Source organism: Mastigoproctus giganteus, chromosome 8 (genome assembly GCF_048544385.1).
Source record: "Mastigoproctus giganteus isolate SK-2022 chromosome 8, ASM4854438v1, whole genome shotgun sequence".
Lineage (NCBI taxonomy): Eukaryota > Metazoa > Arthropoda > Arachnida > Uropygi > Thelyphonidae > Mastigoproctus > Mastigoproctus giganteus.
Window position 1 is genome coordinate 34769013 of NC_143582.1, and position 26477 is coordinate 34795489.

At 39.5% G+C, this 26477-nt stretch overlaps 1 protein-coding gene and 1 pseudogene across 1 annotated transcript; one reads left to right on the plus strand and one right to left on the minus strand.

Moving 5' to 3' along the window:
* The first annotated feature begins 526 nt into the window (after window positions 1-526).
* Window positions 527-25966, plus strand: LOC150081437 (superoxide dismutase [Cu-Zn]-like). Its single transcript, XM_090380202.1, has 5 exons — window positions 527-679; window positions 6434-6530; window positions 10054-10123; window positions 15456-15573; window positions 25832-25966. The coding sequence occupies exons 1-5, from the start codon at window positions 527-529 to the stop codon at window positions 25964-25966; spliced, it is 573 nt and encodes a 190-aa protein (XP_090236328.1).
* On the minus strand, window positions 20947-24186 carry LOC150081438 (alcohol dehydrogenase class-3-like; annotated as a pseudogene).
* Window positions 25967-26477: the final 511 nt, after the last annotated feature.

A 26477-nucleotide genomic window follows, 5' to 3' on the forward strand; every position in this document is an offset into this window, starting at 1 on the left:
TTATTCTGGGCAAGAGGAAGAATCCAAGCATTGAATAGCAAGTGGAACGCAACATAAATTGATATAAAATACTTTTATGTCTAAATTATGACTAAAACCAATATCTCAGGGTAAGAAGAGCCGATAATTGAAGATGTTTTTGTTTTAATTGCGTGTAATCCCCTAATGTCTTTTCTGAGAACTATCGGATATTAATTAAGCAGAGCACTTTTAAATGAAATGCAGTTATTAATTGCTGGAAACGTAGTGAGGGACATAAAAAACCTAAAGATAACAATAGGTTGTGTGGAAGATGAGTAATATGACCGACTACAACGCTAGTGCAAATGAATTTACCTGTCATAATCCCGTCTGCCTTAGGGGTGCGTTTTTTCCCATCTTCAGTAGTGCCGAGTTCAATGTCTTTGAGGTAACGTTCCCTTAACCACGTGATCGGTGACGTTTCCACAGGTATACTGATACATTATATATAAACAGACAACTCGAACCCCTGCTGACTTGTTCGATTTTTTTGCGAAATAACCCAATGGATCACTTGCATTTTGTGATTGTGTTCCAACTAGCGATTTATCTGTCGGAAAGTCAACGACCTCCTACTGATGCTTTTTTACCGAGGAAAGCCATGTGTTCACTTACCAGTAATAGTGGAATTGGAGGTACCATATATTTCCATCAGCAGGTAGGCACCCCCCAACTTAAATCTGTAATAAATGTAGGATTTAAAATTACAAAATTCTGGTTTAATAAACGTTTCCTGGAACATGAAATGAGTCACTTGTTATCACCTGAAACTTAATGCATGTGTCATTTTAATTATCTTTAAAAAACTCCATATTTTTAGGGAAATGTTCACTCCAGCCGATGTATTTGTAATGCAGCATTAAGTAAGATTAACCATTTCTGCAAAATGAATTGATCGTTGATTCTGCTTGTAAACAGAGATTTCTTTCATAAATATCATTGTAAATTAATAATATTTTAGAATTCATTTCTAAAATTTAATTTATAAATTTATTATAAATTAATGTTCGTTTTTAATTCTTCGAATTTATGAACGTTTCAAAGATAGCCCTCGTCGAAATTGAGTTATTTAAACATTCTAGGAAGCGTTAAAAATTATATATATATATATATATATTACGTCATAAATAAAAAGACTCGTTTTTCTTGCAAAGTGGTTGGAGAAGTTACTATACCATGTCAGATTTGTCGATAGTGTTTTATTATTAAAATAGTTAAGAAAAGGAGAAATTAACTTTATGATGAAATCTTAATTATATTATTAAAATAATATGAATCGTTAGCAGTGTAACTGCAATAACAGATATTTAGAGAGACTAAGAGTAATGCTATTATAAGAGGAAAGGAAATTAAATACGAGATCATAAATTTGTTAAAGAGGAATGTAGCAAACAAATATTAGCTTCTGTTATGTAGGCATAAAAAGAATACTTTATAAATCTTAAACATGAGGCTTTCTTCAGAACTACTGTAGATATTATCATATAAGGCAGAAACAAACACCTTATTTCATTAAAAAATATAGTTAAAAATAGAAGTAAAAAAAAAAAAAAAGTTAAAACTGTTAAAGATGAGAAAATGAAACACCATAAAAGAGTATTTAATTATTTAGGTAAAAATTAATTATTAAATTAAATTAATTATTGAAATAAAGATTCCTTTCATTTTTTTTTTTTTTTTGACAGTTCGCTACTGAGCTGGAACTGTACCATGTTCACTGCCTATTATAATAATTATATTCTTGTTGTATGGAGCCATGTAAACACAGAAGCATAAATGTTGTCTGTTTTTTAAGCCAAAGCAACTAAGTACGGAGTATTATCTCCTCCAAAGGCTAAACAGGCCTGACAGCGGTGAACCATGCTCGATATGAGGGTGTTTATAAGATTCTCTGGCAACAAATCCCATCCTTCCACCATCGCAGACGTTAGCTAAACAAGTGACCGAGGAGTTGGCTGACGGGGTGCAACGTCCCACGCATGTTCGATCGGATTTATGTGTGCTGACCGTGATGGCCACGCAGTCGTTAGATATCTTCAGTTTCAAGATATTCCTCCACCATTTGAGCTCTATGTGCAGTGACGTTGTCGTGCATGAAAAGAAAATCTGGGCCAACCGAATCCCTAAAAAGTCGCACATAGAGTTCGAGGATCTGAATTCAGCCTCACACGAGAACACCGCCTCCAGCACAAAGTGTCCCTTTCTCTGATGTTATAGCTATGGTACCGCATTCCTCGTTGTCTCCAGATGAAATAACGTCTAGAATCTGTTTGTAGGTTAAAATGGAACTCATCAGAGAACAGAACTGTACCCCCCATTTATCAGAGCTCCAAGTCACATGTTCATGGTACCAGTTTTGACGAATTCTGAGGTGGTTCGGAGTTAATGGGATACAAACCACTGGCTTCCGTGAGTAGAGTCCACTTGGATTGAATCTTCTTAACACTGTCCGATTGGAAATGTATTCACTGTGGCCGCAGAAACCTCGAACGACAGTTGATGACAGAGCATAGTACGGTTCCGTCTTGTTTTTAGTGTCAAATAGTGGTCTGTTTTGGTGGGTGTAGTCCTCGGGCGACCTTGGCCAGCTCTTCTTGTAATGCTTTCTGTCTCCTGACACTGCTTCCAGAGTGCCGAGACGACTATGAGTAACATATTAAACCAACGTCCGCCTGCGACTGCTCGGCTTCAAATCTTCCAACGGCCTGCCATCCCATAGAATCATCTAAACGACGATGACTTGCCATCCTGAGTACTGGAGATGTGGCTATCCCATTGAGCAATCCAAAAAAAAAAAAAAAAAAAAGAGATTGAAGTTATGTGGTTGCAATCCGTGTTTTTATAGACATGAATAATTTGCATAATGTGCGGCTCTGTCAGGTGGTAGATCGATTTCTAATGGATACTCGTAATTTGCATGCCAGGATGCCTATTATATCAAATATTCGCCTTCGGTGTTACTGTTCACAATAAAATATTCATGAAAAACATTTTGTTCTGTTAATTTTGTTGAGCACAATAAAATACATACATATACAGGGTGATTCACTACCAGTGCGACAAACTTGCAGGAGGTGTAGGAGGCACAAAGACGAATCGGAATCACATAGCATTGCAGGGTCCGAAATGCCTTCGTCATGCGGGAGGTCGCGTGAACAAAGAAGCAAAGAAAAAGAACAGAAACAGCAACTCGTTAGTGTAACAGAAATAATTTTAATGACAAGTTTTACATTGGCAAAAAGCCATGCTACAGAAGGTGTTCGAAAGTTCGACCAGAAGCAGTCACACAGGCTTCACAGCGCCGCCGCATGGAATCCCTAACGTTCTGGAAGATTCCTGTCGTGTCTCGAATCTCCCTGGCAGCTACAGAGATGCGAGCGACGAGGTCTTCAACTGAATCAACGGGGGTCTCGTACACCAATGTCTTCATTTGACCCCAGCAGAAGAAGTCCAGGCATGATAGGTCCGGCGATCTAGCAAGCCAATGAACCGGACCACCACGACCTATCCAATGCTGTCCAAATGTAACGTTTAGGTGTTGGCGGACGTCATTGGTGTAATGTGGAGGAGCCCCATCACGCTGGAACCATATTGAGCGGCGCAACGACTGAGGAACATGTGCTTCTTCAATAAGTTCGGGCAGGACTTGCTGTAGAAAGATCAAGTATGCCCTACCGTCCAGAAGAGGGAGCAGAAGGTACGGTCCAATGAGGTGGCCTCCAACAACTATGGTGGCGCCGTAGCCTAGTGGTCAGGCGCGAGGATAAAAGTACATGTGCCTTGAGTGACCGGGGTTCAAGCCCGTGACTGCTGAATGTGGTGCTGTTTCTTGTATTCTATCTTGTGAACTCCTCTGACCGTTTGGTCGTCCCGGAGTATAAACAGAAAATTTATTTATTAAAATTTAATGCCGGCCCAAACATTGACAGAGAAACGGCGTTGAGTTGCACGTGTTTGCGTACCATGGGGGTTCTCCAAAGACCACAGATGGGCGTTATGTTGATTAAAGGTTCCCTCTCTTGTGAAACTTGCCTCATCCGTGAACAATACGGACGCAGCAAATGCGCTGTCTGCCGCACTCTGTTGAAGAAACCAAGTAGCAAAAGTCCTCTGTAGTGGATAATCCGCAGGCTCCAATGATTGGACGCGTTGCAGATGGAATGAACTCATTTGGTTTGTTGACAGTATCCTCCATACAGTGGATTGGGAAATACCCAATCGTTGGCCTATCGCTCGAGTACTCTTACTCGAATTGCCTTCTGCAAGACGTAGGACATTCTCCTCATTGTCTGGCGTCCTCGTCGTTCGCTCTCAATTCATGGTACCTCTCGTGAAACAACTAGTCTCACGTAACCTTCTCGTATGATGAGGAGCACGCCTGTGCGAGAAACGTTCCTGGTACAAGCGCAGAGCGGCGCGCCCGTTACAGTCCGCAGCTCCATACGCGAGGTGCATGTCGGCCAGTTCAACGTTTGAATACTCGTCCATCCTACTGCCTCGGGAACCGGTTCGCAAATGCTGACTTCCAGCGGGATCGCTGTTCACGCGACCTCCCGTTCAACGTCCTCTACCGCATGACGAGGGCATTTCGGACCCTGCAATGATATGTGATTCCGATTCGTCTTTGTTCCCCCTACACCTCCTGCAAGTTTGTCGCACTGGTAGTGAATCACCCTGTATAATACATACAGATCCATAAAAGACAAAAACATAAATATTACAGTTAAGGGAACATACAAACATTAAATACCAAAGAAAAAACATTGCTGGGCATATTAATACAGTGCAATATATTTAAAAAAAAAACAGTTATTCCAGTATAAGAATTTTTAGACCACATTGCAACCGTTCTGTCTTATAAACACTTAAGTACAATGTATTTCATGAATTTAGTTCTAAATTTAAGGAAGGGTGCCATGTTTTTCAATACAATTATAAAAATCTTCAGGCGTGCCACCTGACAGGTGTATGAACACAAATAAACAATCCGAATAAATATCATACCATCGACGTGCCACGGAAAATCTTTCCTCCTGCCAACAGGAGGCTGCTTACAGTTTGTCTAGCTGTACATGTATGCCGATGGTTGCTGTCCATGGGCAGCAACCATCGGCATACATAGACAGCTACACATGTGTGTCTCGGGGGAAAGTGTCCAAGAGTGCATTTCTCTGTCCCAATTGTCGTAGGGTTTTAGGCGCATCAGCAACTTAGACCATATTGCGCCGCTGTCCCAATTGATACGAACCTTTGAGAAGACCGCACGAAGTCCCCTCCACCCTAAGCTGCACCCGGGGAAATTTCTGCCCACAGAAACTATTTTCAACTGAAATTATAAATTTGCGCATCTTCATACTACTAGTTAACAGAAAAACCAGTGTTTACAATTGGCAAAATGTCTTTGGCTAAGGCAGTGATTTATCTTAACCAGATCTATGCTATCTGTTAGTCTCTGGATGACATCCATGTTTTATTTATATATACAGTATATATATTTCCCCCCCCCTTTTCATAAAAGTGATTAGGCTGCTTAAGATAAATATTGGTAGAATGAGTTCCCAGGTGACATCGAACGCCAAAGGCTAAAATTATGGAAGATGTTTAATATTTGTGTCGAGGCAATCAAAGTCATCAGGCGTCAGTGTAAAAATACGATGTAATCCCCGCGTCTGGGGCAGACTAACTCGACAGGGAAAGTTAAAATCACGGATAGCAAGAAAAGCTTATCCTATTCTCTAAAAATCTGTGCTCTCGTGGGTAGCACAGTTGGTAGAATCGCCGTGTTTCCTACACCCAGTGGAAAAGACCTGCGTTCGAGTCCTGTCGATTATAAGAAATTTTTATGGGCCTTTTTCACAACGTGGCTGAGTTAGTCGGTCTCAGGCGAGGGTAGCATGGTTTTTTCCTCCCGGAAACTCGATTGATTTTTTTTGTCCAGAAAATCGGCCATAGAATACACACAATTTACAAACAGTATAAACGAAGCAATATGGCTTTAGTCGCTGATGCTCGTAAAACCCTACAACAACAACTAAAAATCTGTCAACATTAGTGCATTGTCAAACATAATATCATGAATTTGGTCATAGTCACTCAATGCCAAATTAATTAAGATTTACTTAGTATTCAGCAAGCTAGTGCAAACATAGACTAAATAAAGATATAAATTAACAGCAACATTGAACCGATTTGTATGTTATGTGGGCTGAAATACCCAGCGCAACTCACAGGAAAAAAGCTATCCCTCCATCTGACAATGTATTATTGATACGATCAGTATGCAAATCAATGACGCAATGCTGTACAGTCAGGTTACTTGTTTATAACTTATCTGAAGAGTGCATTGATAAATATTTTGACATTTCTTTATGTATTTATATTATGTATTGATTTCCATTGTTTCTTCGACTAGACTTTATTACATCCTGTGACAATTATAGGGGAAGTCACTGGTCTTAATCAAGGACAACACGGTTTCCATATCCATCGTTTTGGTGATGTATCAAATGGTAAGATTTAATGTACAGTAGACTTTCGAAATAACGGCATCTTCTGGGATTCTAGGTGCCGTTATTTCGATTTTTCCGTTATCTAGAAAGTTTTGTTTTTAATGTATTTAATGTAGAAATAATGAGCCCAAATAAAAAATAGAGAGATTAAGAATGCAATTTTATTAACTGCACATAAAAAAACATAAACATGTTGACGATCCAATGTTATATTCTGCCATTAATACACTTCTGCTACGCCCCGTTCTAATTTATTTATTACATCAAGTTTAGCCTGCGCGGTAGCACAGTGGTATCGTCACCGCGCTCCCTACACAGGATGGAAAAGGCCCGGGTTCGAATCCCGTCGATAACGCGAGGAACTTTTATAGGCTTTTTTCACTCAGTGGCTGAGTTAGTGGGTCTCAGGCGTAGATAGCAAGGTTCCCCCCCCCCACCAGAAACGGGGTTTTTCGTCCAGAAAAACAGACGAATAGAGCAGAGAACACACAAAATTTACAAACACAATACACATGGGTATATGAGTTAACTTTCTGGGTGATCCCAATGTAATAGTTTGGATTATGTCAAGTTTGTCACTAAGCTTTAATGTTGTTCTTCTTTTCTTCTCTGTATGAGGTTTATTAACTTCAGGAGCCATAATGAGGGGTTTTTAATTTAAAATAAATGTAAAACAGCGGTATAATCCGTGATATCAGTACAGAATTCACTTTCAAAATGGCGAACGTAAACAAATACAATAATCACGTGACTTGCCGTTTTCTTTTTTCGGAACTGCAAGACATCTGCACCATATGTATACATCTGATCTCAATGTGCCGTTATTTGGAGTGCCATTATTTCGACAGTCTACTGTAGTTGCAGTAAAATGCAATTGGATGTAAATTTTTTTTTTTTCTATCGGCCATTTGATTTGATTTTTATGGCGCAAGGGCAACTAAGACCATGATGCGCCTATCGGCCATAGTCACGTTATTATGTATGGCCAGTAGCCGGAAAAAACTTCCGGAAAGAGCTCTGCTAATTCATGCACCAGGTCATGCAGACGTTGATGAACTACAAAGCGATTATGGAAATATTGTAACAAGGTTTCTTCCTCCTAAGTGTACTCTTTATTGCAGCCAGTGACCCAAAATGTGATTCAGGTGATCAAATATGGTACTGTATTTATTATCGAAATGATTTCGAAAAATCTTCTTCATGTAGAGGTACAAATTGAAGATACTACAACTACATAAAAAAAACAGAAAAATAAAATAAAGATAACTAGAGGATATGATGTTTCCTTTCACTAAAGCCTAGGATTCTGTATTACCCAAACTTATTAAAACCTTTTTTAAAAAACTATGGCCGAAATCGAATGATTTTCTAAAAGATTTAGAAACTGCATGAATAAATACAGTTTCTAAATATTTCTACAACTAGTTTATGTGGTCAATCTGCTGTTGACCACATAAACTGAATGATTCTAAAAGATGTTGTTTATGTTTATTTGGTTTTTAGGAGCATTAGCAACTAAGGCCATATTGCTCCGGGATATGCAGTGGTCATTCCCTGACCTTTCCACATCCTTCGTATTTGGTGGTGACGGGCTCGAATTCCAGTCTAATCAAGAAGCGTGTGCTACGCACTGTTGCTCCTTCCCACCTGGCTACGGAGGCGCCTATTCTAAAAGAAGGAACGTTGAGAATAGTTCAACGGACTAAATCAACAGCAAAAATGAAATGATTTCAAGTTTCCCGACAGATGGTGAAATTATAAAATGGCATCTTACAAAATAAAAATAAAAAAAAAAAAAAAAAAAAACGAAAATGAAGAGAGTTCAAGAGGGAGCAATTCAAACGAATTTGGTGAAATAAAATCATATTTTAACACGTACTGAATGGGCTACAAATGACAATCAACTCACCAGATCTTACTTGCACCTCAATTTCGCGAAACTGCTTTAGAGAAGAGACTAAAAGCAAAGTGTATTGAATACTACAGTGTTTCTCAAAGGGTGTGCCGCGTCACATTCGTGTGCCGCAAAATTTTCCAAGTGTGCCGCAAAATCTTAAAAAAAAACTAGCGTCGTTTTTATTTTAACATCATTGTCCGAATATTTTATTTTGGTTGTAAGAATTGTTTGCATAACACATATAATATAAGTATAAATAAAAAAATTGTTAATATTATTTTTCGTTCTATTTATTTAATTTAGAAATTTCTTCTTCTATGACTACGTAGGTGTGCCGCGAAATTTTTCTTCTTTGGAAAATGTGCCACGAGAGTGAAAAGATTGAGAAACACTGGATACTACATTGTCAAGTCAAAATTATGACCACCTACCTAATAGTGGGTATGTCCTCCTGCCGCCACACGGTGAGGCATGGTGCCTCACCGTGTGACAGCAGGAGGAAGACACTCTATTAGGCCTTAGTTAACATATCAGATAACTTATTTAACGGCCCTCGCACTTTTTAAGGAGGCGATCTGAAAAACCAGCGTGCTTACTAATCAGGTTGCCTTCGGTATCCTGAACAAAATTATTCGGTATTAATTAATAGTACCAGAGAAATCTTAAAAATGGCTCTAGTGCATTTTTTATATCACTCCATCGTTATGGTTGTGAAATTAAAATCTACTTTAACAAAAAAAGGAGATTTGCTTCAAGGAATTGATGCTTCATACTGTTTCTTGTTATACTGCTTATTTTTGCACGAAAGCAAGTAAGGTTATGATGAATCATGGTGTTTGTAAATTTCGTCTATTCTATGGTCGGTGTGCCCACTTGCTGGAGAAAAAAAGACGAGTTTTAGAGAAGAAAGTGTACGACCAATGTCCGAGACCGATGAGCTTGGCCATGGTATAGAAGAAGTGTTCATAATTACAGTGCTAGCCCAGAGGTCAGAATCGAACCTAGTCCTTTTCTACATATTGTGAAAAACAGCAGTTGTGGCCGCTGTACTAAAAAATTAAAGGGTTCTTCCTTGAAGAACCCTTTAATTTTTTTTTAATCGGCGTGGAGTAGCACAGTGGTTATAATCACCATCCTCCTAACACCAGGTGAAAAATACCAGAGTTCGAATCCCGTCAATGACGCGAGGAACTTTTATGGGCTTTTTTTCACTCTGTGGCTGAGTTCGTCCGTCTCAGGCGTGAATAGCAAGATTCCCTCCCGGAAATTCATGATTTTCGTCCAATGAAACAGGTAAACTGACCAGAGAACACATGCAATTTACGGACATAATACACATGGACTTAAAAGTTAGTTCTTGGGTGGCCCTAATATGCCAGTTTTTTCTTCTTTTAAAAAAACAGGGAACTTAACCAGTATGGAAGAGACATGAATACATACGCATTACTTGACGCGAAGGAGCACGTCAAGTCGCTATATCAAAGCACATAACTCATTATTATTCCTAACGATAAAAGCGAATTATGATCACCACAGTAAGAAAGATGACTGTTATGTATTACCACATATTATCTGCTGCTAGTCAGATTAGCCAAATTATATTTAATTAATATTTACCAATTTCAGATTGCCGTTACGTAGGGCCACATTATAATCCCCTGAATAGAAATCACGGGCGACCAAATGATTCTGTCAGGTAAGTTGGGTTTCGGATGTTACTATGATTAATAATTTTATTTTATTATGCAAAATGCATAAGCCTATAAGTTATTGAGCAAGCTGCTCTCAACTAATATGCGCGCTAGTTACCGGAAGTTAAAAATTCTATCATTTTAATTTAGCTCACAGAAATTTTTACAGATGAGTTCCGCGAATGAGTCCATTGCACACATGTCAAAGCATGCAGGACCACGATGCAACATGCCATGGAAACTGATGCGTGATTGCTTCCCTCTACAAGGTCACTGCGTTTCGTAAGTCGTTCGAACGCAGTCGTGTTAGAGATGTGTTTTTCAAGGCGTTTTCATTATAACAAGTGGCTGAACAAAGAGTCTAATAATAAAGTCTGTTTCAAATTAGGGAAAAGTGCGATGTTTTCATCGGTTTTCAATATTTCGGGATGGCTGTGAATAGCTGGAAGACAGCATACAACAACAACACTTCGAGCCCCAGAAACTATCAAAAATAAGTTCGCACACAGATTGCGCCTTATCAAGGAATGACTCTTCGAATGATGGAATAACTTTAAATTAACATAGAAACCAATCTCTGTTAATGTGAAAATTGTGCAATTCTCAAAATTGTCCCCTGCTGCTTGACGAATAAAATCTGCTCAGACTCAAACTATGAGAAGAGCTTATTCAAACTGTTGATGATGATTCTCCTTGTCCGATTCCCTTGTAAACAGGTGACAAGTCGTGTGTTTAGAATACCGTCCACAAACAAAAAGACAGAATGGAATGGGGATCAACATTCTCTCTGAGACAAAAAAAAATTCGTTTTCAAAAATCAAACACAAAAGTAATGTTGATCACTTTCTTCAATAGAAAGGGAATCATTTGCAAGGAATTTGTTCCACAAGATAAGAGAGCAATAAGAATTATGCATAAGATTTGGATTATTTGCTTAAAAGAAGCTTTTATTAACCTTATTATAGCCTTTTCTTGATGCACAACAACGCTAGGCCGCATTCTTCGATGATTATCAAAGATGTTTTTGGCGAAGCGTGGGATTGTGGGGTTAGTAACCCATTATCCCTGATTTATCTACACGAGCTGCTACTTATTCACAAAATCAACTCAGACGACAAAAACGTTTCAACAACTCTAAGAGTGTTTCATAAGTATGTTGAACTGCTAAAAGCGATTAGAATACCCTTAGATACTGGTTATACAGTATATGCAATATACTTCCGAGAGTAATTGGCTGCTTTTTAAGAAAGTGGACAGTTTAAGAAAGTTTATTTTTAAGAAAGTATTCAGGAACTGATAAATGGAGATATACCTCAGCTGCATTTCCTCTGGGAATATTTTCGACCAAGCAAGTGACTCATACAAAGGGTACTAGGAAAGTTTTGCAATATGACGCAACAATGAATCACAGGAAGCTGCTTGTTGCTGCATGTTGAGACATGTTCATACGTGCATAGTAGCCGCCGCGCCAAGTCGATGGGCTCAGTTATTCATTAGTAGTGAGAGTGTAAAGTGCTTGCGATGGCAACGTGGTCACGATATGAGATAAGGACAGTTTTGCGGTATAATTTCGTGCGTGGTTTAACCATAGACCAGTGCTTAGAAGAAATGACTCTTGCACTAGATGATGATTATCCACATCGTACAACGATATTCAGGTGGTATAGAGAATTGCAAAGGGGAAATTTCACTCTGGAGGATTCTGAGAGGCCGGGAAGGCCACGAACGTCAGTTACGGAGGAAAACGTTACTGCTGTGAGGAAAATGCTTGATGAAAACAGGCGAGTGACCTACTAACAGATAGAGGATACTTTGGGCCTAAATGCACCAGCAATTCGTTCGATTCTGCAAGATCATTTGCACGTGAAGAAACTTTGTTCTCTCTGGGTGCCGCATCAACTGACTGAAGAGCAGATGACACAACGTGTGACTTGGTGCCGGGAGATGTTAAAAAAGTTTGATAAGGGACAATCTCGGTATGTGAACAACATCGTGACAGGTGACGAGACTTGGCTGTACTATTACGATCTGCCGACCAAGGCTCAAAACAAAGTTTGGGTCTTTGATGATGACGACACACCCGTAATTGTCAGAAAATCCCGATCTGTAAAGAAGAAAATGATAGCTGTATTTTTCAAATCGAGTGGAATTGTGGAACGTGTCGTTTTGGACACGCAGAAGACAGTCACAGCTAAGTGGTATACTGAACAATGCCTGCCTAAAGTCATTGGATCTATGAAGAACCTGCGGCCAAAGTCAAGAATGGACACGTGGTACCTCCATCACGATAATGCTCCAGCTTACCGCGCCAAAGCCTGCACCGAATATTTGACCACGACAGGACTGAAACTTCTCGAGCACCCTCCCTACAGGCCAGACCTTGCTCCCTGCGACTTTGCACTGTTCCCGCATGTGAAAATGAAGCTAAAAGGGAGGCGGTTTTCCAGTGATGAGGACCTTCTACGGGCTTGGGACAACGAGTGTGCTTTACTCCCTAGTGAAAAACTCAGATCTGGCTCTACTAACAGAGCCCACCCAGCAAGAAGTGTTGAGCACCATTCAGATCACAAAACAACAGCTGATCGTCGCCATCAATTCTCTACCTGCCTCGTCAACCGCTGGTGATGATGGAGTTCCCCAATTCATGCTCAAATGCCTAAGTCCGTACATTATTCAGCCACTTTTAATTATTTTCAACCAGTTACTCTCGAACCAGATTTTCCCACAGCAATGGGAAAACTATCTTATCAAACCTTTAGCCAAAGTTCAGTCGCCATCGAAACCTAAACATTTCCGACCCATCTCCAACTCCTCCAGCCTGCTGAAGCTCCTGGAGAAGACCTTACTCCCGATCCTCACCAAGCAGATCATGCCCAGTAATCCAGCCCAAATTCACTACTCCCTTCCAAACAGATCAACGATCACAAATCTGCTAGCCACAACGAATACTATCTTGTCAGCATTCGAGAAAAGGCACGAACTAGCTGTGACTTACTTAGACATTGAGGCTGCATTTGATGCCGTCCAAGTAAACCAACTACTCACTCTCCTGGAATGCCACTTCCAGATCACAGGGAACATTTTATGCTTTCTCTCCTCTCTTCTGAATAACAGAGTTATAAAGCTTCATACAGGAGATCTCACCCTTACTAGATCCGTCACCGCAGGAGTCCCACAAGGAGGGGTCCTTTCCGGCCTTCTGTTCTCATCTATTATCTTCCCACTGGTTGCACATTCTCGATGTCTACTGAGCTATGCAGATGATATCAAGATACTGACTCCCATCATCCCTGGTCAAGACCTTGATCTGGTAAAAACGGAAATTAACAACACTCTCACTGCAGTCACATCTTACCTCTGCCAGTTCGGGCTCAAGATCAATCCTGCTAAGTCCGAATTCATGGTGTATTCATTGAAGCAAACTCCTTCTTCTCTCCAGCCTTCGGTCGGCAACATCCTCATCCCAATTGCATCCAGCCATCGTGATCTGGGCGTTGTATTCGACTCCAAACTTCGATTCAACGCCCACATAGACATGCTCCTCACACGTGCTTCAAGACTCCGGTGGATAGCAAAACAGCATCTCCTTCATATCAGAGATAAAAAGACAACCGTGAGGTACATAAGAGCAATCATCTTTCCACCTTTACTCTATGCTGCTGAAATTTGGGCGTCAGCGGCACCATCAATAAAGAAACCACTCTTTGCCACAGAATTCTGGCTCCTAAAGTGGGCCAACAGGAAGCACAACCTTCCAGCTCTGATTCACACCACGCAGCTTGCCAACTCTCTCGGGATTCCACGGCTTCCCACCTTAGTCGAAGACCAACGCCTCCTAGCAACAGTCAAGATGATAACAGGCATAATCGCAACACCTTCATTCTGGGATACCTGTGGCTGGAGGATCCCCCCTGCTGCCCTTAGGGCCAATCCCGAGCTCTACTCGCATTCAGCGCGACTCCATCTCTCGGACAGGTTCCTTCCTCAGCAGATGTTCAAGCAAACCCAGGCACTTGACGCCGACCTGAACAAATTCGCTATTGACCGGACTTACAGGAAAAAAATTATGTCTAGTAGGACTAATCTGCATTGACATGTGTACCTTGCATCTGTTCCTGTCTGATTGAGCTGGTGCTCTTATCTCGATGTTAAGTCAGCTCAATCAGACCTAACTCTCGTAAGGAGTTCTCTCCTTTGTATAAAATGTTTTCTTTTGTAAAATTACCTGTTTTTGTAAATTAATTGTTCTATTTTCCCGGAAGTTTCGGGAAGTTGTACAAATGTAAACCCCTGGCTTTTTGGCCGTGAAGGGCATTAAAGATTATCTCTCTCTCTCTCTCTCTCTGAAACTTGGCAGAACTGGTTTAAAGATTGGTTTCGGAGGATGGAGAGGTGTATTGAATGTAGAGGAAATTACTTTGAAAAAATTAAATAAACAAAGCTGTATTGCAAAACTTTCCTAGTACCCTTTGTATTTACTTCTATCCTTCTTTCAAAACAGTTTCCAAATGCGCAGTCAAAGATGAACATGTTGAGCATGCTTTGATTCGCAGTTCGACTCAAACCAAAGATGTTTTGTGAGATTCGGCGCCTCCGTAGGCATGTGGGCAGGAGCAGCAGTGCGTAGCACACGCTTCTTGATTAGACTGGGGTTCGAGCTCGTGACTACCAAATACAGAGGATGCGGAAAGGTCAGGGAATGTCCACCGCATATCCCCGGAGCAATATGGCCTTAGTTGCTAATGCTCCTAAAAACCAAATAACATAACACACTGTGAGATTCAAGTCAGGACTGTGTACCAGCCAGGCCAATTCTGCAATGTATTTTCCTCTACGCAGGATTGGAGTTGACACTGTTAAACCCTGGCAGTCGCCTGATGGGTCCGGAACTTAATAAGACAGTTATTTAATACTGCCTATTGCTGATGTGAAGCCATAACATATGCTTTGAAGGGTTAAATTCTAACAGTGCAATGCATTTATGTGTTGCTGAAATAAAGATTTTTAAGACGTATAGGTAATTCACACAGACACATTTATAGTATTTACAGTACTAAAAATAAATCATAAGAATTAAGTAAGAGTTTTTGGGTAGTCTTCAGAGACAATTAGGTAACAATATTTTGAATCTAATTATTAAGTTAAAATAAGCGCCAAAATCAGGGTGCAGTTTTTGTTGTTTTGTTTTTATAAAACTGATAATAATCAATTTAAAATTAAACGAACTTTAACTATAATATTATAAACTTAAAACGTTATATTTAATTATAAAAATACTTTTTTTTTTTTTTTTTACTTCAGTAGCCCAAAAAATGGTCTTAAAAATTAATTTTTCAGACACACAGGTGACCTCGGTAATCTTGAAGCAGATAGCAGAGGAATTTCAAGAATTAACATAGTTGACAACCGAATATCCTTGTTCAGTTTTTTCAGTATTCTCGGGCGCTCTTTGGCGGTAAGTTGTAGAACATTTCTTGCCTGCGATTAATTTCTTATAATGTACAAACTAAAGACATTGCAAGTCCGGTTGAGTATAGAATGCCCTATTATGAGTAAGCATTCAACATTTAACCTATGTGCAAGAGATTTTCCTTCCTGAAACAGCATGTTTGTGGATATCATTCAGATTCATAGACGTATTACTGGAGCGTTGATTGATAATCAGATTTCTTTATGCATATATCTCACTGGCACTCAGATTTTACACCATGCCTAGAAGTTCTTGAGAAGAATATCGCTTCTAGAATTTTTCAAAGCATTTAGAAGAAACAGAGCACTGTCAAGCAAATACAATGTGTAAATCTTCCGTCGTTGCCAGCAGAGTTCGCCGAATAGTTGTTGAACTTGGTGTTGTACGAGTATGTCTTCATACTCGTACAACACCAACTTTAATTATTTGATTAATAATATCACGCTTGATATTATTAATTTAGCAAGTAAATTCGGAGTACGAGGGAGAGGCAGTGCAAGTAAGTTTGACGAGAAATCAGGGTATAGTGAAAAATAATTTGTTCATGAAAAGATGGAGAATCAATAACAGTTTATGGTATAGCAAACAACAGAGAAAAACGATTCTGAAACGGTGACAAAGTGATTCATAGTTCTTCTTTGATGAAAAATAAGATGATTTCGAAAAGTATTGCTGTTCAAAAGTCGAGGAAGAACGCTTAATTAAACCGAGAAGTTTGGAAGTCAAATATTATAAGATCGATGTAGAAAGAGGAATGAAGATCGGATTGGAAAAAAACACCTTAAGTCCTTAAATTGTTAATACAAGTAATAACAGAATTTCCAATATCAGTGAAAACTAAGGGACGAACTGCACGATTCGAGGGGAAGCGACATAATTTATATTTTAAAGGGTTTAGAAACGTTATTTTTCGTTATTTATTAATGTAACCAATAAATAAAAAGGAAACGAAGTTGATGAAATATCTTCCATTTTACAGATACTTGATGATGGCATGGCAGTAAAGGGAATCGTAGAACATTAGATAAAAGCTTGAAGAAAAGAAGATCGATGTGAACAGGTTCAAATTTATCAGGAATATTAAGAAATAGGGAAGTTATTTGATTGCATTTGTCTAAATTAGTTCGCAGGAAATGAAAGAATTGGACGAGATTTGAAAGAGTGGATTTTCTGTGAAGAAAAGCATATTGGTGATTATTGATGAAATGGCGACTGTAGGAAGTGTGTTATTTATAGAGTAGGAGTTCAAAAATTTTAGCAGTTGTGCGAAGTATAGTAATGAGTCGACAGTTGCTAGGCTTAACTTTATCACCCTGTTTTTATATACGGCGGATAATGTAGGCCTCTTTGAAAGTTGAAGGGGTAACAACCGTACAGAAGACAGTAATTGAAAAGGTTTATAAGAATTGGTGCTAGAAAAGAGTTGCTTAAAAAAAAAAAAAAAACACGCAGCGAAGGTGGCAGAATTAGCAGATGCGAAATCTTTAAAAAGAAATTACTGATTGGTTGTCATCAATAGTGAGGACTAATCTGCCAAAGCAGTCGTTTTGGCAAGAAGAGCTTTGATCGAGATAATCGAATTAGTTAACAAAGGAATTCTGAGAGATCTCGTTAGATAACACCAGAAAGGCCTGGAGTTGAAATTCTGAATAAGTTCAGCTTCTTCTACTGAGTGATTCAATGAGAATATTGAAATTGCATAATTTTCTTAACGCGATATTTGAAGGAAGAGAAATAAAAGAGGCTCAAGTTAGTTTTGAGTATCAGATACTTTTCGCGAAGGTGACATGTTAAATACCACTAATTTTTTTGACATTCAGTGAGGGAAGTCATTGGATGTCAACGACTAGCAGTAGAGAATTTGATGGGAACGAATGCAGAAACTGTACAACGAAGGATTACGTACAGGTAATTAATGTAAAGATCAATTCGATTCGAAATTTTGAATGGGGATACAATCAGCATTGGCCAGAAACTGATTTAACGACGTCCAGTCAACGTTTTCCTAAAACCTAAGAATTATCTGTCAGAGGGAGGTTCAGAAACTGAAACTTGATTTAGTTTCTGGTAAAAACTAAATCAAGATAGGAGTTCAGGTTGGAACGCTGCACATTTGAGTAAGGGTATTTATTATTAAGCGAAATGCTACAGATTCTTTAGCCAATAAATTTGATACGATCTTGATCAAAGGCAGTTGAAACATTTAAAATCTCCTAAAATGAGTGGTATCTATTTCAGAAAGATTGCTTCATGTATAATATTTTCTAATTAACAAAAATTTTACATTTTCTAATTACAATAAATTATAAATATTTTTATAATAAATAATTAATTATGTAAAAATTATTAATTTTACATAAATATTATAATATTTTCTAATTACAAAGACGCATTTTACTTTCTGAGATTTACACCGAAAGGACAGAATTCATAGGATACCTGGTTCCTGGGCATCGCGACACTGTCACTCCTCTCACTAGTGGACGAACCCACCGCTTGACAGGTATATAGCTACACTGCATTCACGTAGACAGTAATTCGATGCCAGTACGGATAAACGTCGTGAGTTAACCGACTTTGAAAGAGGGATGATAGTGGCTGTCTGATGCATGGGTCACTCTATCGCGGAGGTGCTCCAGAAATTGCACTATCCCAGTTCGACAGTATCAAGAGTGTGTCGGGAATATGCCATTTCCGGAAAAACATTTCATCGTGGACAGAGCTGTGGTCGGAGGAAGGTGGTGGATGAACGTGGCCGTAGACGTCTGTCTCGCATTGTTTCAGCAAACCGGAGAGCGACAATGGCACAAATCACCGCCGACTTCAATGAGGGAGGTGCCAGAAACGTCTCCACCAAGACCATCAGGCGATCATTAGCCGCAATAGGTTATGAGAGCCGCCGACCCACCAGAGTTCCTTTGCTAACACCACGATACAGGACTCTAGCCTCAACTGGGCGAAAGAACATTGGCACTGGACCTTGGATTGGAGACGGGTCTCCTGGTCCGATGAGTCCCGTTTCGAGTTATTTCGAGCGGACCGGAGGGTGCGTATCTGGCGGAAACCGCACGAAGCTATGCACCCGTCATGTCAACAAGGAAGTGTTCAGGCAGGTGGACGGTCGGTAATGGTCTGGGGCATGTTCAACTGGCAAACTTTGGGACCTCTTGTACGTCTAGATGCAACTCTGAACGGTCCAGGTTACGTGTTCACCTTGGAGACCATCTGCTTCTCTTCATGGTCATCGTGCACCCACAGGGAAATGGACTCTTCCAGCAGCACAGTGCGCCTCCCCACAGAGCCGTAGTGACTAGAACATGGTTCGAAGAGCGTTCCGAAGATTTTACATCATGGAATGGCCTCCTCGTTCACCGGACATGAACCCTCTGGAGCATCTTTGCGATGCTGTGGAAAGGTCCGTTCGAGCTTTGGATCCTTCACCCAAGAATGTGATTGAATTATGGACAGCAGTGCAGCAAGCATGGATGGAAATACCCGTGGAACGCTTTCGTGAACTAGTGGACTCAGGGCCTCGCGTGTGACTGCCTTTATCAGGGCGAAAGGTGGGCCTACTCGTTACTAGTTAGGTATCCCATGATTTCTGTCCACTCAGTGTATTATTCTTGTTCTAGGGAATTTTTGGCGCATCGACTACTCAGGTAATAATGTGCCAGTTCTTACGGCACTCTATTCATAAGATTTTCTCCTGTATTTTGTCTGTGGTCAAGGGGCGATTTGCACGTTACGCGGATTATAAAACTTGGAATAACTCAAGGGGAACCCTGTACTCTTCATCAGGGTTCGGCTAACTACAGATTCGAATGAAGAGGTCTTAAAGATTTGGTACAGATGAAATTTGAACCGCGCTTTTTCAAATGATTGAGAAGAGAAATAACTGTCACATAAGGGCAAGCGTAACCTTTGTTTTATTATTATTATTATTTTTTTTTTTTTGATGGAAAGGGAAATGGGAAACCTTTGGGGGGGGAGAGAATAGGAAGATTGTTCTATTTACGGATAACGTAGAAGCAGAACATTAAGGACATGCCTTCGGAATAATTTTAGGGGAAGATAATTATCCTCCCTTCTATATATGCCCTTTTGACTTTACTTACATTACCTCCTTGTTTTTGCAAGTCAAACAGAAGGAAGTATAGTTCCGATTTTTCTTTATTTGACGAATTTAGATATTAAAAGCTTAAGCAAAAAAAAAAAAAGTATTCCAATGAAGAAGCAGCTGTACATTCTGTTTCAACAAAAAGTCCTTTTTGTTGAAACAGAATATTAAGTTATATTTTATATTCAGTTCATTTGAGTAATAGCTGCTGCTATTCAAACCTGTTCGTACGATTTGTTGCTGGCAAGGAAGGCAGTATACAAGGCTGGATTCAGCAATGCACTGGGCAGCTAGAGATCCAAGGGCAGAGGGTGGACCACAGAATAACGCAATTACTGTTGGTCCACAGTCCCGAGCGACATTATTTTTTGGACCTCTAAAAACATGTGTAACAGGTTCTCAGACTACCGAAATCGAACATCGCTGTGTTGCGTATCTAAACCTGCGGCTTCATTTAATCTTGTTTGTTGTTAATAAGTGTCAACCTTTTATTCACGATTTGCAGTCTCTTTGGGCTGAACCATAAAGACAGCTGTTACTAATTAATTTGAATGTATTATTTTTGATATGTTAAATATTGCACCTAATGGAGTGAAGGACACTTCAATCCAATTGATCAACTGAATCGGAACAGGATTCATTTCATCAATCACTCGGGTTCGGTTGCATCAAGATTACATTTATTTATTGACAACATAGATAAAGAATACTCAGTGGCGGGTGACCAAGGCTACCAAGATTATAACCTGAGTCCCGAGCATTGTAAACCGTTACTCAATTCAATTCAATGTATGCTATGCTATGATAGTGGCGGGAATCTCTGTCTCAGGAGTCATTGTAGGCTAAGATGCAGCAGATGCAAGACGCATTTCTGATTAAACGGATTACGATTTCATACAACGAAATGTCGGTAGAGACGCCGCCGTAGTCGAGTGGTCAGGCACGAAATAGTCAGGGTGCAAAGTATACGTACTTTGAGTGATTGTGGTTCAAGCCCGCGTGATTGCTAAATATGGTGGCATTCGTCCAATGAGCCTACAACTTGGGCCAGTTCTGATCGTACAGCACAGTTTAAGGCATGATTAATAAGGACCTAAACACTGGTCTTAAGCCCACAAGCGTATGCTCATAACCATATGTGTATTATGTCAGTAGAAGCGTGTGTTCGCAGGCCGATATGCATATTGTGCGGTTAAAACACCCAGAATAACCAAGGGAGAAGTTATAAGTTATGTTAGAAAAATGATTAAATGTAGTTATTCAAAATTAGCCGTAATTTAGCAAGAATTTCAGCAAGCATCCTCTGAGACTGCGGCGACTTGTTAGAATAATGTAACACTTCGTATTGCTTTTCCTTTATGCAGTAAATCTGTCTTCGTTAATTTTTTCAAGTGGAAAAGTGTGCGTTATTAATTCATTGATCATAAGTTTTCCGCTCATGTACAAATCGACCAGTTAGGAAGCCATCACTGGGGCGAACACCTCCAAGCAGTGTTCCCATCAATGTTTTACCAAATAGTTAATCAAAGGAAGCGATTGAAATATGCTGTCCAGGACTTGTTAACCCAATCACTACCGTTACTCCTCCAGCAACGTGGCACGAGCGGAAATCATCGTTCATGGCATCAATGTTCCCAACAGATACAAAAGTGTAATCAAGTCCTCCTCCAGTCATACCAACTAAAACTTCGTGGATCGGTTTATCATGATCCTTTGGGTTGACACATTCGGCGCATCCGAACTTCTTCGCCGTTTCGAACTTATCTAGATTGATATCCACACCAATTATTCTTTTGGCACCTCTGGCTTTGCAGCCCAGTATCACACACACTCCCACTCCACCTAAGCCCCAGAGAGCGCACGTGGACCCCGGTTCTACTTTGGCGGTGTTAACTGCAGCTCCGTATCCAGTGGGGACACAACGTCCGATTAAACCAACTTTGTCAAGTGGAGCCTTTGGGTCATTCTTTGCAAGACTCATTTCTGGAACAACAGTGTACTTGGAGAATGTGCTCGTGGCAGTCATCTGAAAAAGCGATTTTCCTTTACAAGTTATTCGCGTAGTTCCGTTCTGCTGAGTACTGTACTACCAAAAACTGTACTAATCTTTTGGCAGCCGACCGGGCTAGCCGAGTGGGTAAAGTACCTGCCCGGCAACCCAAAGGTCGCGGGTTCGATTCCCGCCTCGGGCTTGGATCAAAGTACTGCAAAAACTTTGGGAGGTGCAATATGGCCACAGAAGCCGATGCGCCAACAACAAAATCTTTTGGCATATATTAGTTTCGGGACTTTTGCAGGCTGCACATTCTCTGCATTGTGGAATAATTACTGGGATTACGTGGTCACCTGGTTTCACTGACGTCACTCCTTTTCCGACGCTCTCAAATATTCTAGCTCCTCCTTCATGGCCTAATACAGCTGGAAATGGGTAGGATGGATCCTTGCCTAATTGAAAATACACATCCGAATGACAAACCGCTGGATACCATCTTGATTCTGACTTCGCCTGCTCCCTCCGCCTGAGATCGGAAAACTTCAGCCCCGACTGAAGAGACCCTTAAAAATTCCTCCAGTCGTCGACAGGAATCGAACCCAGACCTCTCCAAACTAATGGTATAAGGCAATGTATGATGAATCATGCCGACTGCGCTAAACAGAGACAGAAGCTAAATCTTGCTCTCTCCCAGCTCGGAGACTCGCCGGCCGCACTATTACTCACACAGTACAGCAGTGTGGCATTTCCTCTTGCAGAAAAACATGCAATGTCGTGACCAATAACATTAATGAAGGTTCGTGAATTTTTGAATTTTATTTACCATTATTTTCATATAAGTTTAACACTATTGGCCTGCAAAATCTGACAACACTTGCAGCTACATAACAAAGGTTTCAGGGCCACAAGCAGCCTGCAGAACACCAGTTTGACTTGCGTAGCCTATATGAATATTTAAAAAGCTATAGGAATCATGATCGCCTTATGTAAGAATAATAATAATAAAAAAACCTCTATAGACTATGGACATCTTAATATGCCTACTAAAGTGTTTCAGAGAAACTGTAATACATTATAATCGTCGTAGATAATTCTCTTCAAAAGGTTTATTCACACCTTATTACATTTCATGGTTCACTTAAAACAAAGCCGCATTTTACTTTGTGAGTTTGACTGCTTTTGTTACGACAACGGATATCCTTGCTGTCCGAATCAACAAAAAAAAAAAAAAAAAAAAAAAAAACACGGCATTCACCCCAACTGAAACAACTGTCAACATAATGCTGAGTTTCAACAATTCTTTTTTGTTGCTTGACGGGCGTGTTTTTTTTACTTTTTTTTTTATTTTTCTTGTGACGTTACGGGGAAACAGTGGATAGGGTCATCCTGTTAAGTTCAATATGTAATCAGCATCTGTCAATAATCAAGTCGCAAAGGTCTGCTACCGTTTCATGCAATATTAGAATCCCATACAAAGCACATTATACCATTAATTACAACAGGGGGGCAATACTTTTCTGCGAACCAGATGAATAGCCGGCTAACACTATGGAAATACCCCTATTAGAGGGTATTTCCTTCTAAATGCAGCTGAATCCTAGAACATGATAATGAACCAATGCATATGATTTCTTTTTATTACGAAACATTCTTCACAAGGTTCCCCTACGAAGTGTAATGGTTACCAGTACAAGTGGCAACAGTATTTACAAAGAATGTATTCTTAGAAAGCATGACGTAAACCAAAACGATTTTTTTTTTTCATTCAAGTAATTATTTCATGAATCATACCAATTATAAGTTGTATAATCAGACAATGCGTTCCTTGTTAGATGTTATCTGTCCATAATTTGAGGGAATTTCGGTTAATTTTCACCAACTGCCGGTAGTCAGGTAGCATAAGGAAACAATCCTTGAACGTGGGGGGGGGGGTCCTCATGGGTAGCACAGTTGGTAGGATCGCCATCCTCCCCACGCCGGGTGGAAAAGACCTAAGTTAGAATCCTGTCGATGACGTGGGGAATTTTTATGAGTATTTTTCACAACGTGGCTGAGTTAGTCGGTCTCAGGCGAGGGTAGCATGGTTTTTCCTCCCGATACTTGGGTTTTTCGTCCAGTATATAGAAAATCGAACTCAGAAACACGCAATTTACAGACAATATAGACGGAGCAACATGGCGTTAGTCGCCGATGCTCCTAAAAACCCAACAACAACGATTGAACATGGTTCTTGTATATATGCTATGACAGTTGTGTGAAGTTGTGTTTCGTGGCAAAAACACAACCCGACCATTAATAGCTACTGGACATCCAGGTGAGTTTTTTACTTTTCAGAAAAAAATTGTTACGTTAGTTTCCATTCGTCCAATCAATTAACATCGAGAAATAAGAAGTTATGTAATCCTGGAATAAAGTCTCCACCTACCAGGGTTTTACCTTCAGTCCGCAGATTAACAGTCTCTTCACGTACTTCATAACCTGACCTCATCCTTTCGTAAATCTTGTTGATATTTAAGTGTCACACTGTGGGCACATTCTTTAATTCTGTTAGCAATTTCGCGAATGCTAACTACATGCAATTTCAACATGGATATACTTGGATACCAACAACAAAATGTTATTTAGCCTCATTACACGAAAAAATTATATTAAAATAATTGACTTCTCGTGAGAATCTTAATTCTAAAAGAAGTAATGCACGCTGCATACGTACACTCCAAACATGCTCAAAATCTGAATGATTTCTATTTTTGTCACAAAAATATTTTCGCAAAGCATACACTTTCTACCAATTGAAAAATATGGAATGCCGCCATGTGCAAAATATTTTCTCTTGTTCTAAAGAACAACTTACATTTAAATTTCATAAATATACTGTAATCATCTTATTTGAAAAATTCACACACAAACTTGTAATTTTTCTGGACCTGAAAATTTTTCGCGAAACCCAGGGGCGTCGAGATGAGGATAACAGGCTGGTTAGCTACTTTGGGCCCGGACATAGTGCACAGGCCCCACATCACTGTCATATTTTAATAGAAAACAGTAATTAGAGGGGAAGGGCGAGGCCAGTAAGGTCTTCCCCCCCAACAGTGCACTTAATGGCACCACTGAAAACACTCCAGGCGGCGAATCTATTTTTCCATCTAGCGAAAATTTACCAATATCAGGAGATTATCTGAAGATGGGTTTATTATTCGTTGTTTCCTCCCCCCCCCCCCCTCCTTATAGTACTCCAAAGCACTGCATGAAGGTTGAGATAGACCCCATAATCGGAACATCATAGTATTCCACATTAAGTCCCATGCTATATTTAATTTCAAATCAAGAAACCGCTATTTAGCAAATACTTAATATCCACACAAGAATGTTTAATTTTTTTTCATTCTAAAGACACATTAATAACCTCTTAATATTTTAGCAAAACTTAGTCTTGAAGTGAGTATAAATCCTACCTTACAAAACATTTTCTCAGTGGAAAATCACGAAGTCAACCGCCATCAATAGAAGAGAGAGCAATTGCTACTAGCCACAAAGTTGTCGGTTTCTTAGGTCTCGCCACGTTTTGATCCTTCCAATTCTCCAATATTTGGCACTTTTCCTCTACTATTCATTTTGTTACTGGAAGGTACCGTCTGTATGCAGTTACTTCCATCTGAACACAGTCCTACCAGTAGCGGATTAAGGTCGGTTGAGGCCCCGGGCGCAGAAGTAAATATGGGCCCCTTAAAAAAAAGAGAGAGACAGGGAAAATAAAAATACATGTTAACCACTTTTTTAAATAAATAAAAAATATTATGTACTATTAATATTTTATTTCCAATAAAATTTGAATATAATATATGTATAATATAATTAATAATAGCATAATAATAATCACAAAGTTTTGAACTAATAGTTGAACATATTAGTTCAACTAATTTGTTGGGGTTTTGCGTATGCCCTTCAGAAGTCGGAGGCCCAGGGCGCGCGCCCGGTGCACCCGCCGTTAAATCCGCCTCTGAGTCTTACATCCATTAGTGTAAGTCTCTTTCAATAATGTATTCTTTTCAGGAAGACAATTTTACTACTATAGTTGCATAGACTCTTTTTCATGCTTGTTTATAAAATACAGTTATATGTTTTCTTTGCAGATCGATGCCAATCCAGATGATAACAGCAATATCGACACTACACACAGCAACAGCAGCAATACTAGAGAAAATGGAAGACAAATCGCATGTTGCATCATTGGACTTATTACAAATTCGTACCAGAGTATAAGATAATGCAACTGTAGATACAACCTAAAGGAGAATTTATGCACTTAAAAATTATTATTAAATTATTTAACTAAAAAGGCTGTTCTTATGATGCTGATTTATTTATTTTATTAAACATAGATTGTCCCATTACTCATCCGAGTACCTTCTGGTCACTTGGACTGAGCTTCATTATAATGGAATCGTGACGGTGATGTATCGTCACGATTCCATTTTATAATAACATCACCGACGGTAAATTTTGGATGGTGGAAGCCAGGAGCCAACAGCTGTTTTCATTGTATAATCTACCATAAAAATAAACGAGGTCTCGAGATTGACCTTTTATCTTAAATAAAATACGCTGGTACAATCATGATATTTTTTATTATCAAAGAATACATTAAGGTAGGTATATAAAAATTTGAAGTAAACTTAAAAAGGCAAGCAATTAATGAGATTGGTGTTCTCTAGAAAATTATATTTTTTACTTATGCAAGATGATAGACAAAAATGTGCTTTGCGATCGACCATCTTC

What these genes read in the sequence shown, in the direction of transcription:
- LOC150081437 (XM_090380202.1), top strand. Translation starts at nt 527, where the DNA reads ATGGATCACTTGCATTTTGTGATTGTGTTCCAACTAGCGATTTATCTG. An exon ending in CGACCAAATGATTCTGTCAG is followed by an intron (nt 10,124 to 15,455) that starts GTAAGTTGGGTT and finishes TTAATTTTTCAG; the next exon opens with ACACACAGGTGACCTCGGTA. An exon ending in TTCTCGGGCGCTCTTTGGCG is followed by an intron (nt 15,574 to 25,831) that starts GTAAGTTGTAGA and finishes TTTTCTTTGCAG; the next exon opens with ATCGATGCCAATCCAGATGA.